At 31.4% G+C, this 13,462-nt stretch overlaps 1 protein-coding gene and 1 pseudogene across 4 annotated transcripts in view; both read right to left on the minus strand.

The window, feature by feature from the left end:
* The window catches only part of LOC145259186 (medium-chain acyl-CoA ligase ACSF2, mitochondrial-like), a 138,291-nt gene that overhangs the window by 8,844 nt on the left and 115,985 nt on the right, over positions 1 to 13,462 (minus strand). For all 4 annotated transcript variants that reach the window (XM_080116960.1, XM_080116961.1, XM_080116958.1 and 1 more), the window contains one exon: positions 7,591 to 7,739. In XM_080116960.1, the coding sequence (XP_079973086.1) occupies positions 7,591 to 7,739 (149 nt within the window). The remainder of the gene's footprint in view (positions 1 to 7,590; positions 7,740 to 13,462) is intronic.
* Positions 2,050 to 2,186, minus strand: LOC145259342 (U2 spliceosomal RNA; annotated as a pseudogene).

Below are 13,462 nucleotides of genomic sequence, written 5' to 3' on the forward strand. Positions count from 1 at the left end.
TCCAAGACATACTGATAAAAATTAAAGACAATAACATTATCACAGACATCTACTGCAAACCTACAGACACCCAACAATACCTACACTTTAAAATTCATCACCCTAAAAGCTGCATAAAAACCATTCCCTGCACCCTAGCACATAGAATCTGCACCATAGTCACAGACAAAACCTTCGAACAATCTGACTCAAGGAACAACGAATGAATCTAAGAAAAAGAAAATACCCAGCACAACTTATAGACAAAGAGATCCAACTAGCGATAAATATACCAGTAGAAGATTTGAGAACGCCTAAAAAACAAAGCGAAGAACAAATCCTAACATTCGTTTCCACACACCACACAAACAACCCAGAACTTTTCACAGATAATGAAAAACCTACTTAACCAAAACAGCAAATTAAACAACTTCCTTAAAACAACAAAAATAATAAAAAGCAAACACCAACCCGAAAACCTAAAACGCATTCTTACTTCATCCAAACTCAAGACACAACAAAAGGAGTCACAAAATACAACAAACAACGATGTGGAGTCTGCAACATAATAGAGGGAAACATATACACATTCATGAACCCCATACAAACATTTAAAATTAATAAAGATCTAGACTGCACCTCCAAAAATGTAGTCTATGTAATAAAATGTGCAGTATGCGATAAATTCTACATAGGCGCCACAAAAAACCTTAGTAGTAGAGTAGCCCTACACCGATCCAACATCAAAATCACAGAAAATAGACACCTGCATGTATCACAGAACATACACACATGCAGTGGAGGCAAATTCGGGATAATGCACACTTTCCAAACTGACAACTACTACTTACTAACACAAGAAAAAAACTTCATAACAAAGTTCAATCCCACATTTAACATATCCCAATAACAACACACATAAATAGGCAAAACACAAAATACACTTACGCATGCTTATGCAAATGTGTACACTCACACACGAATCAAGACAATCACGATAAAGCGTGCACACATTCACGGGCATGGATATCCATATCCAATATAATACCGTTTCCCTAAACTAAAACGATTAAAAACAAAATGCACTACTCTGCTCACATTTAATAAAAGAAAATCTTTCTAGACTAAGATAATTTTAACTAATGTGTGTGTGTACATATATAGGCATGTGTAGGTGTGTATATGCATGTATACTCCTACATTTATATATCTATATATATTTCTGTGTGTATGTGTGGGTATATATGCATGTATATATATATATATAATCACCTATTTTCCATTTTGTTTGTGTGTGGGTGACTGAATGTTTAGATTGGGAATCGACCTTATACCTATCTAGATATTCTGCCTCTATCTCACGCACACGCGCAGAGGTATGCGCACGTGCACACAGGAACACGCACACGTGAAAATAAGAAATCACAGATTTTAACCCATGTACACACATCCATGCATGCAACACATGACTCCACCCCTAACACGTACGTGAGCATGGGCATGCACAAGCACATACGTGAAAGAAGAAATCACAGATCTTGACTCACACACATTCACACAACACACAACCCTCACTTTAACACACAAGCACACACTGACAAACACATAAAAAAAAAAAAGAAACACATAAAAATATTCACCAAATAGACTCAAAGCCCCCTTGCCCACTAAATGAACTTAACTCTAACTCATTAAACTCTTAACCTACCACACCGGCTATTGGTGACAAAAGTCTCAGATTGGCATTTCTCTGAAAAACAATCAGATAAAATGTTTTCTAAAAAGAAATTCCAAACTTTTACCTAAAAAACAAGGCCGATAGCCATTAGTCGTGTGCTCTCGTGTAATGAATGTAGGATTGACATGAAATTCTTAAAGATAAACTAAAATGACTCAAAAAATGGGCTGAAATGACTTAAATAAATAAAACGTAAATGACTTAAAATGACTTTAATGAACTTAAGGATGAATTGAATTACCTTAAGAATGACTTGAATGCTTAAAAAATAACTGGAATCCTTCAAAAACAGCGTGAATGACTTGAATGGCTTTGAGACTGACTGGTTGTAAAGTGGGTGATTATTTTACATTAAATTATTACAGAAAAGTGATCACCCACTTTATATCACAAAGTTACAAACATAAGTACAGCATGTAGTAAGAACAGATACTACACTTTGATCTTGGCCAAAAGGCCAAGAAAAAGCTGTATTTATTTGCTCCCCCACCGAGCAAATTAGGCACAAGGCCGATTTTTAATGTGAGGAGTGAAGGGGAAATGGGGACCACTCCCCGAGGAGTAGGGGAGCTGGATAGTGAGAATTGGTTGCCCCTACATTGACCACGGTCTTATATGTGAGGTCGCTCCCACATATGGTCTTTGCTTGCAGTATCTGCCGGAACAGATACTACACTTTGAGATATTAAATCCTTTATTCATGTTAAAAATACATTGAAAATCAACAATGAAAAAAAAAACTTAGGCACATGGCCAACTCTACTACACTTTGATCTTGGCCAAAAGGCTAAGCAAAAGCTTAAAAAGCTAAGAACAGCATGTATTAACAACAGACCTTTGATCTTAACCGAAAAGGCCAAGCACAAAAGTGTTACAGACAGAGTGACTTAGAGTCGCTTGCATGCAACTAAAAACTTTATATAAAAATATCTGAAGAGACCTGAAAAAGGCTTGAAACTAATTATAAAAATATTTTAAAATAGTAAAAAATGGTAAAAGTCTGAAACACATACAATTGTTGATGCTACACTCTTTAAAATATATATATATAGGATAATTATGGAAAAATATATATAATATTGGTTGTTTCAGAAAGAATCATTTTTTTAAACAAAATGAAATTCCAAACCCTATTTATTATTTATTTTAATTTTGTTGGCTATGAAGGTTTCAAAAATATACGATATATTCTTGTTTATTAATTGTTCTATCTACTATATTGAGTTTTCTACTATCTCTATAGGTTCTAATATAACAATAATATTAATCTTTGTAATTATATATATATACTAGCAGTTCAGCCCGGCTTTGCTCAGGTCCTATGTACTGTTCATAACTTTATGTGCATATGTATATATATATATTAAAAAGTTTGATTCATGCCCAGGTAACCTACATCTAAAATTTCAAGTATTTAGACCCAAAATTGGTGGAGGAGTTTGATAGAGTCTGCAATAGTCAACTCTTTCAATTTTGACCTCTTAGCAGCCAAATTGTCATCCAAAAACTGATAAAAATTTGTTGCATGTCTGAATATCCTTTATGTAAAATTTCAAATGTTTAGACCAAAAATTGACTGAATAATTTGGGAGAGACCGAAGAGGTCAAGTTTTTTTTTTTAACTGTGACCCCAAATTTGACTCCTTAACATTTATTGTTTTGAGTTCAAATCAAATTAAAAAATTTCAAGTGTGTGGACCCAAAATTGGCAGCCAAATTTCTGTCCGAAAACCAATTTAAAAAATTTTCCCAAATCTCAGTACCATTTATGTCACATCTCGAGTCTGTAGACTAAAAATTGACAGATTAGTTTGCTAGGGAAACCTACACACATACACACAAACACACACACATAGATAATTTCACTTTTATAGATATAATAGATTAATTCACTATTACTTTCAACCCAAAATTATTTCCTATTAATTTACTATTGTCCTCAACACCTTATTTACTACTTGCATTTCTGCCTGGCTTCACTCAGGCCTTTTGAACTGTTCATAACGTGCCCTATTTGTTTATTTTTGTATTTGTGAATACCCTTTTACGTAAAATTTCAAATGTTTAGACCAAAAATTGTCTGAGTAATTTGCTAGACATCGCAAAGATAAAATCTTTTAAACTTTGACGCCTTGTCAGCCAAATTTTCGGCCAAAAACCAATTAAAGATCTTGTCCTATCTCTGAATACTCTTTATGTAAAATTTCAACTATTTAGACCAAAAATTGGTTGAGTTATTTTTGGTAGGTGACCCCAATTTTGACCCCTTAATATTTATTTTTTGGGGCTCAAATCAAATTAAAAAGTTTGATCCATGTCCAAGTAACCTACATTTAAAATTTCAAGTGTTTAGAGCCAAAATTGGCAGAAAATTTTGGTAGAGTTTTCAAAGGTTAAATCGTTTAACTTTGACCGATTTGAGCCAAATTTCTGGCTGAAAATCGATTAAAAAGATTTTCCCAAATCTCAATACCATTTATGTCAAATTTCTAGTCTATAAGCTGAAAATTGACAGTAATTTGGTAGGGAAATGTACACACACAGACAATATCACTTTTATAGATATATATGCACACACACACACACATAGATATGTGTGTATACACACACACAAACAAAATTATGTAAAAATTCAGACCCTCATCTCAGCTATATGTACTAGTTTATTTTATCTACTATTCAGCAGATAAAAACTTTGTATATGACTTTCTTCCAAGGACCTTTTTATGTATTCAGTTTTTGAAGAAATATGTCAATTTTTATATTAATTAGATATATCCCTTCTATACATCTTCTACCTTAAAATATAAATATTTATGACTATTTATAAGTTTGTTGTATAAGTATTTTGTTTTTTGTCAGCAGTATTTACCCTAGGCAGGTTGATTTGTCTTCAAAAGAGAAAAAGTGTTTAGCAAGTATCAAGTTCGCAACTGGTCCTCAGTTGCATATATATCCCGATCAGGGAAGATGACGACATTGTTTTTTGCAGTTCTGATAAGGAAGTGTCGACCTCCTCCTGCATACAGCATTTGGTATTTCCAAATAGTCACCCATTTGGCACTGACCAGGTTCAATGTTGCTTAACTTTGATAATCTAATGAGAACTGGTGTGTCAATGTGATTATTCCATATTTGTAAAGGTTGCTTTTTTAAAGGCAGAAAACTTTAAATTAAAATAAATCATAGGAACCGCTGACTTTTGGAATTTTTATTATACAAATTTACAAGGATTCATTTTTGGCATTTATAATTCAAATACAATTTCAGACATATGGCTCGCGCATACACAAACACATATGGTGGAATGTAGAGTGATAATTTTAAAAAAAAACTATGCACTAAATTAGGCTGTATTTTGTCAAAGCATCAAATGTCTTCTAAATGGTGTGTTGTTTCTTGTTTATCAGCATAGACATGGGACATGAAGAAGTTGGTGATCATTTTTCCGTATGGCTCATCATTGTTACATTCTGACCATCATCACCTTTGAAGAAATATAGAACAATAATTGCACCAGCCCATAAAGTGCACCAAACAATGGCTTTTCCTGTATGTAATAGTGTTTCGACCATAACTTGTGGAGTATTATCATTACTCCAAATTTGGCAATTTTGCTTTTTGACATAGCCATTTAAGTAAAAGTGTGCTTTATAACTTATGAAAATTTCGAAAGGAAATTGTGGATCAATGGCATTCACCAAATGTATAGCGTGAATGATGATCATTTGGCTTCAACTCTGACATAACTTGAATCTTGTAAACATGCAAATCAAGATCTTTACACAAAATTTTCGATAAAGTCGAAGAGCACAAGTTTAATTGTTAAACGCAATGATGAATTGACACATTTGCATCATCATCAAAACAATGATGTACGGCAGCAATCACTTGTATGTGCACTGAACATCTTGCAGGATGGGTATTATTGTTTAGACTGAATGTGGTGTCAAGACAATTCACAGTTTTCCTTATTAATTGTTCAGCGATTATAAAACTTACATCATGCACAGTGTTTTACTTGAACAGAACGTTGATTTTTCAAAATAAATTGTCACAATTTACAAATATTGTTCGCATGTCAGTCTCTTCATGATGTATTGCCAAACCAAGCTGAACGCAAAATAACAGATAGTTGCCAAATTTGCAATTAAAGAAAATAGAGTTGTCAATTTAAAGTTCATTGACATATAAAAAAAACACACTGTATGAGGACATGGTGATGTATCTATTTTTGATCTGCATCAACACATCAGGAAAAGGGAATTGATATAGGTGAGTACTAGAGTAGAAGTTTTATAGTGCCATAGCAACTATTGATGGAGGTATTTAAATTAATTTTGATAACATCCTTTGTACTTCCTGATTATGCATCAAATACGTCTGCTTTCGCACTACCAAATACAAAAATAAAAGATTACTTTATCCACGGATTCTTGCAGACAGTAATTTGCAATTATATTTTGAGTGTTAGCTGATATTTGAGTGTTGGTAGATAAAGTACTAAGTAAAATTATCACACTCTTCTAGAGGTTGAAGTTTCAATCCTCAGTATGGTCAACACTCAAAAATACAATTGCAAATTACTTAGAACTTCTACCCAGTTATGGTTGATGGAATGAGAGCATGCTACCCCCCTAGTTTAAATAAAGTGTTCCATTTGAAATTCTGTGCAGATTCACAAGTTTGACAAGATACCCCATAAAGAAGTTCAGAGATTACATTGACCGAAACGTTGTGTATATAATGCTGAAGGTGAGAACAATAGACCGAAGAATACAAATATGAAAAATAGGATTACTCATCTCACAATTTCTGAATAACAAATAATTTCTCAAAATAAAATGACATAAAAAAGCATCACAACTCAACAACTCAACAGATAAAAACTTTTGAAGTACAAAAAAAAAACTCAACACAAAACCCTTAATGAACTTTGACTTTAGCCATAACATATACAAACTTTCCATTTACTAAAGATTTCAAACGTCTTAAACCCGACGCTAATGTTGACTGTTTAACAAGCTATCAACGTCAGAAGACAAAAAGTAAAACTGTTGTAACTCCTTACATCGCCTACTATGAAACCATAATTTGTTCACTACCAAAATAATCAACCATGCAATAAGCTTTGTTGCCAAGTCTGTAAATATAATAAGATTTCCCCCACTACTCTATCAAGTCCACAAACGAAAATTGAACTACCAATCTCACCCAATTCCACCTGAGATTTAACACCCATAACAAGCGGTTTGGGTTAATTCAGTTCATTTACCAACATTATAACTTCCAACATCACACAAAATAGAGAAAAACGAAATTAAATTGATCCAAAGTTAAATACAAACAATGGTAGAGTTAAAAAGAAAAAGAAGTATATTAACAAAAGTATATTAACAGAAGTATGCGTCATTATTCTGGGGCCATAATTGCCACAACATTTCTTGTATTTATTGTGTCCGGGTAAGTCCATTTAATCCTAAAATAAGTAAATAAGATTACACTTTAACCCTAAACCCCTTTTTAGCTTATTCTTTATAATGAGCCTATATCTTTTCCTCTTAGGGTTGACTTCCAGGAAGTCAGTATTTTTTTTCTTTTCGATGTTCACCTTTGAGAAATGATTTGTGTGACTAGTAACTTGAATGTGTCAAACACAATGTCCATTACTTGTTCTTCTGTAGTCGTCTACAGCATCAGAGTATCTTTTCCTGATTTGGTTTAAATTTTGGGTGTTGCTATTATGTAAAGTTAAATGAACTGACTTCACCATGAGGGCAAGAAATGAGCCAATTTTTCGCATTCATTGATCATTCCATTCTACACATTCACAAAAAAATAATAAATAAAAAATTTCTGGAAAAATTTCCTACCCTGTGCGGTACCATCTGTCTGAAGAAATGACTTCAGCCGTTCTCTGGGGATCATTCCAATAACCAAGCATTGTCGTATAACCTCTTGTAAGAAGTTCTCCTGGTTCACCAAGAGGCACAATTTCACCATTTTCATTCACTACTTTAACCTGAAAAATAAAATAACATAAAATCCACATATATATATATATATACACACACTCATGAGCAAAAACAAATGTGAAAGTGTGAAAGAAGGGAGAAATCGAATTTTCAATATTTTTCTATGAATTTTTGTTAATTTTAACTGAAAATGTCTATTTTGTAGATCATTATTATTATAGCATATAATAATTAGCAGAAAAATGAATCCTAAAAATAGTAAGACCGCATCTTGGCAAAGATATAAAAAACCGAATTGCAGGATTAAGGCAGTCCAAAATGATTTAAAAGCAGATTTTTGATATTTTTAGAAAAGTAAATATGAAAACATCTCTCTGCAGTGAAGCAAATTGGTCAAAGGTTCGAAATTGAACGCTCGGTAAAAAGGAAATCTGGATCTGGTTGCCCTGGAGCATCCACTTTAAAGGACGACGACAGGCTTAAATTAACTCTTTTGAAGGATTGAAAGAAAACTTATGCTGACCATAGCAAAGAATGTAAAACAGAGGCTGGAAATTGTCTTTCTAAATATACAATATCTAGACGAATGAAAGAAATGGGATTTTTTTCTAAAAGGTGTGCAAAGAAGCCATTTTTATCCAAGAAGAATATCAATGATGGAAAGAGATTTTTCTTGTGTTATGGCAAGAAAGATACAGACTGGTTCAGGAATGTTTTCTGGTTAGTGATGCTCCCGAATGGTGCATTCAAAGAACTGAGGAAAGATTTTTGCCAAGTTGCATAAAAATGACAGTTAAACACAGGAATGGGGGAACTTATTAGATGTGAGAAGTCAATCAATGCAAAGGAATACATTCAAATATTAGAAACAATACTGTTACTAAGTATCCAGAAGCTGGGAATATCCCAGAACATTATTTTACAACAGGATAATGCCCCTGCACACACTGCTAAAGTCACAACAAAATGATTTTCTGATAATTCAATTGATGTGATGTTTTGGCAAGGTCAAAGCTCCGGTTTAAACTCAATCGAAAATATTTGGTCCATAATATCTCGTGCATTGGCTGAAGAACTTTTGAGAATAATGACAAGCTGTGTAAAGTTAATGGAATAGCATCTCCTTTTCACAGTGTTCCATTTTGGTTGAGAGCATGTTTAAAAGGATTGATCTTTTAAAGAAATCAGAAGGGAATGCGATTCCATCCTAAGCATTTATTAAAGTAAATGTCTTGTTCTGTGTTATTAGTTTCGTTTAAGTTTCCTTGTTCAATTGTTCTTTGTTCAATGTAGCTTTTAGTGCAATAAAATGCATAAAATTTGGCCTATATCTTTTGCTCACAAATGTGTGTATGTATGTATATATATATATATATATATATATATATATATATATATATATATTATATTAAATTTATTTATACAAACATTAATGGCTACATATGTGCATACATGTTTCTGTAATCACTCGCGTTGGGGGATTATGTCTTCAGGCCAAGAATTACCGCCGAGAACTGATATTTCAAACAAAAACATTTTCTTATTTCGTAGTTAGAATGTAACCTGGGTGGGAGTTATAAGCGGGGGTGGGGGGGGGACAAGTGAGGTCTTTGAAGATAATAAACATCTTTTTTATTTCCCTTTCTTTTTATCTATATATAATATACCTGCTCTGTTCACTCATTGAGCACTCTTTGGTAGACACATGTTATTTCATTGGATGTACTTCTAGGAAACTAAACTCTACTGGCTATATATATATATATATATATATATATATATATATATATATATATATTACTAATTTTCAATGTTTTACAATAATGCTTTAAGAAATTTGAGATATACGGATAATAATATAAAATACAACAAAAAAGACGATAGTTAAAAGGTTAAAATCAGTAGTTACCCATAATATGATCCTAAAGACAGGTAATAATAATATAATACAATCTATTCTAAGGAAAAATAAGCCAATCTCAAATGATGCTAGTACTTATAGAAATTCTAACCATAAGAAAAATAGATGACTAAGATGAAAGAAATCTATATGGTTCAATCCAACTTTTAGCATAAACGTAAATACAAACATACCTAAAGAATTTTTCAAAATAGTAGAAAACTCCTTTAAATACTCGCATAAGTACAGTACATTATGAAACAAAAACTCCATAAAAATATCATACTCAACTATACCAAATTTAGCACAAACAATCATATATTCCAATAACATGAAAATAAAAAAAACTTGGACCCCTTCCCCAAATACGGCCGTATAAATAAATGTAACTGCCAAAAATAAGAACTCTGTCCTCTAAATTATGATTGCATATATAAGGATGTTGTATACTCTTGCATGGTGACACTATTGCCGATGCATGAAACCCATCCAAATAGCATAATAACCAATTACTCTTGTCAAAATATTCCGACTTTAGTAAACCATATGGTTACCTTAAATAAGAACAACCCACAAAATAATTCCTATAATGGTTTTCCCACAACTTGCAACAAACTGACCAATATACATCTTACTCTTCTCTTGAAAGTTATTCAATTCAAAACCACCCTTTTTTCAATGCCAATTCAGATAACCTAAATAGACACTTAAATAATGGAACAAAATTGAAATCTGATATAAAAACTCACACATATATAGGCGTAACTTCTAATTTAATAAAACTGAGAATCTCAAATCACTTACATTCCTTCAAAAATGAAAATACACAAAATAAAAAAAAACACTTCTTTTACTACCTTAATTAAAAACCTTACAGTTAAGAAGATTCCTTATTCAATGAAATGGGGTATACTAAAAAAAAGCAAAATCATAGTGTCTAAATTTTGTGTTCTTTGCATCTCCGAAGCAGTTAAAATAATTACTTTCCCTAAACCTACAATAAATACTAAAAACGAATTGGTCTCACAATGCAAACACAAAAGAAAATTTAAATACAGCCAATTTGAAATAACATAGATAATTTAACATTTGACAATAAAAATAATACCCACTGCATATTATCAACATAATCAATTTTACCATATTCTATTTATATACAGTATAAATCTTTCAATCAGCTTAATTAATTGATTGTCTTTTTAAATCGTTCTTTCATATCTCACCAATTAAATGTTTACATGTTAAATCTTGGCTCTTGAGTTGTACTTTTAGAAAAAAAACATTTAATATTTTTGAAACACTTGTATTCATCTACATGTAGCACTATTTAGACCCCCTCCCCTTAATTCTACCATTCTAACACATAATTTACATATTCGATCATAACTTTATTAATATTAATGTCTCTGAATTACCTTCCACAATCTTCATGGAAATAAAAACTTGATTTGCTAAGCCACAACTTATCTTATATACCATTCCACAATCTCTTTTTATCTGCAAAATTGCGATCCCATACAATTTATTCAAAACCTCTCCATTAAATCCTAATATTAACTGTCCAGACTTGAATAAGACAAATAACATTAACATCAAAAATAAGATAAATATTCCTTTAAAATACTTCTAAAATTATTTTCATCTTTTAATATGATTTCCTCAGCCACTTGAATATTATCTTTACTATAAATCGTTGACACTTTTATATTTTAGCTTCATAATTTATAGACTTTACATATGGCATTTTTTAACCTACCTATTACTTCAGTAATTTATTCATTTAAGATTTTATCAAATATCTATAGTACTTCGTAGGTTATCTCATTATATAGTTTTGTTGCGAATAATCTTTAATCCTATAAACTGCGTTATATTTTATTTTTTCTCTAGTAAAATTTTAAAAAAATTTTATTTTATTTTATCAGCTTTTAATCAAGCCAATAATCTGTTTGACTCTAATTTTATGATTGTAAGAGTCATCAATAGACAATTTATAGACAATCTTCACCCCTTCAACTTTCTATTGTCCCCCTCTAATATACACTTCCTTCCTCCTCTTTGATACAATCTGTCTGTAGCACACCAATTCTATATAACCCTTACCCCCATCCTATACTGAAAATAACTCCTGTTTTGGCGTTCTTTCTTTTTTTTCTTTCTTCCTTCTACTTATACTTTCTATCATCTCCGCTTCATATAAACTTCTTCTTTGACCGATTTATCTTTAGATGCAAGCTGTCTCACATTATTTCCTATTACTCTTACCCGCATGCTATACTAAAAATAACTCCCTTTCTTTCTTTTTTCTTTCTTCCTTCCCTTTTATTAAAAGATTTGCTCAGAATATAAATAAAATTTAAATTTTTCTCTTCATTTTTTTTCTCATTTAATCAGAGATTCGAAAAAATTTGTCTCCGCATGTTTTTTTTAAACTTATTTATTTTTAAAGTCTCTACTTAAAAATTTTTTTTTTTTATCCTTATTTTAAATCCACTCTTAAAATAACAAATTTGACCTGTTTTAAATTCCAATTTATCTTGATTTTATTGCAATACTCATTTTGAACGATCAGATTTTACTTTATAAAAGAGAACATCTCTCTATGGATCTTGCACTACCAAAAAATGAGACAGAATAAATCTAAAATTTTCAATTTCCACATGATTATAACCTGTAACTCTGAATGCTACATCGAACAGAATTGGAATTTATCTTCCTTTTTTTTTGTTTCAACTCTTATTTTCTTTCTGTGTCCTTTGAAAAGATTTAATCTTTAATATATTTTCTATGTATGTGCTGAATAGCAAGATTATATCAAACCAGATTTCATATTTTGCTAATAACTTTTCCTCTGAGGAGATGAGCTTACATCAAAAATCGACAGATTAAAGAAATTACTTTGGATATTGTATTCTTTGTTCAAATAATGAATTTTTATTTTGAAAAATTATTTTTTTCTGAATGAAATTTTAATATAAAAAACTGTAAATTTATATATATATATATATATATATATATATATATATATATATATATATATACTAGCAGGAAAACCCAACTGAATGAAGATCAACAAATGCTTCACACTTTCATTTTTCATGAAATCAGTGAAATCGCCCATTTCTCATTCAAATCAATTGACTGCCTGTTGGAGAGGAAACATCACATGCCTCCCCACAGTGACTTAGTCATACATGGTGTTCTACATTGCACTGTTGAGAACCTACAGTTGATTTTATAAAATTCTTTTTATATATAACGGCTAGAATTAAAGTGTAAAATGCAAAAGTTAAATATCATGATTCAATTATGCTCTAAAGAGAAACATTAATTTTGAATGCGCCCCTGTTATATCAGAACCTACTGTTGATTTTATATGCCTGGCCTTTCTGCTTGTGATGTTAGGCGGTATAACAGTGTTAACTTTGATCAAAATCACTTGTTCACTCTTTCATTAGAATTTTTGATTGTCAATTGTCGATACTTATCAAAGACATTCCGATACAAAACCTAAGAACACTGCCTGATATGTAAAGTACATTTGTGGACAATTTTTAAAAAATCGGCACAGCCGTTTCGGAATTTATAAGAATGAACTTACACACATACAATTTCTTTTTTATATAATAGATAGATAGAAATATAAGTATATATGTGTTCAAGAAATGTATGACAATGAATACGGATGAGATCTCAGATGTAGAGGAAGTATATTTGGATGGTGAGGCTATTGAGAATGTTTAGAAGTTTTGTTACTTTGGTGTTATTATTAGGAAGACACAGGGAGGTGTTGGTGTGATAGTAAGAGTTAGAGAAGTGGATGGAGTAAAGTTAGTGAACTTCTATCATTGCTAACCAGCAGAGTTTTAC

This window comes from Euprymna scolopes, chromosome 34 (genome assembly GCF_053919585.1).
Source record: "Euprymna scolopes isolate OS-2025 chromosome 34, ASM5391958v1, whole genome shotgun sequence".
In the NCBI taxonomy this organism is placed as follows: Eukaryota; Metazoa; Mollusca; class Cephalopoda; order Sepiida; family Sepiolidae; genus Euprymna; species Euprymna scolopes.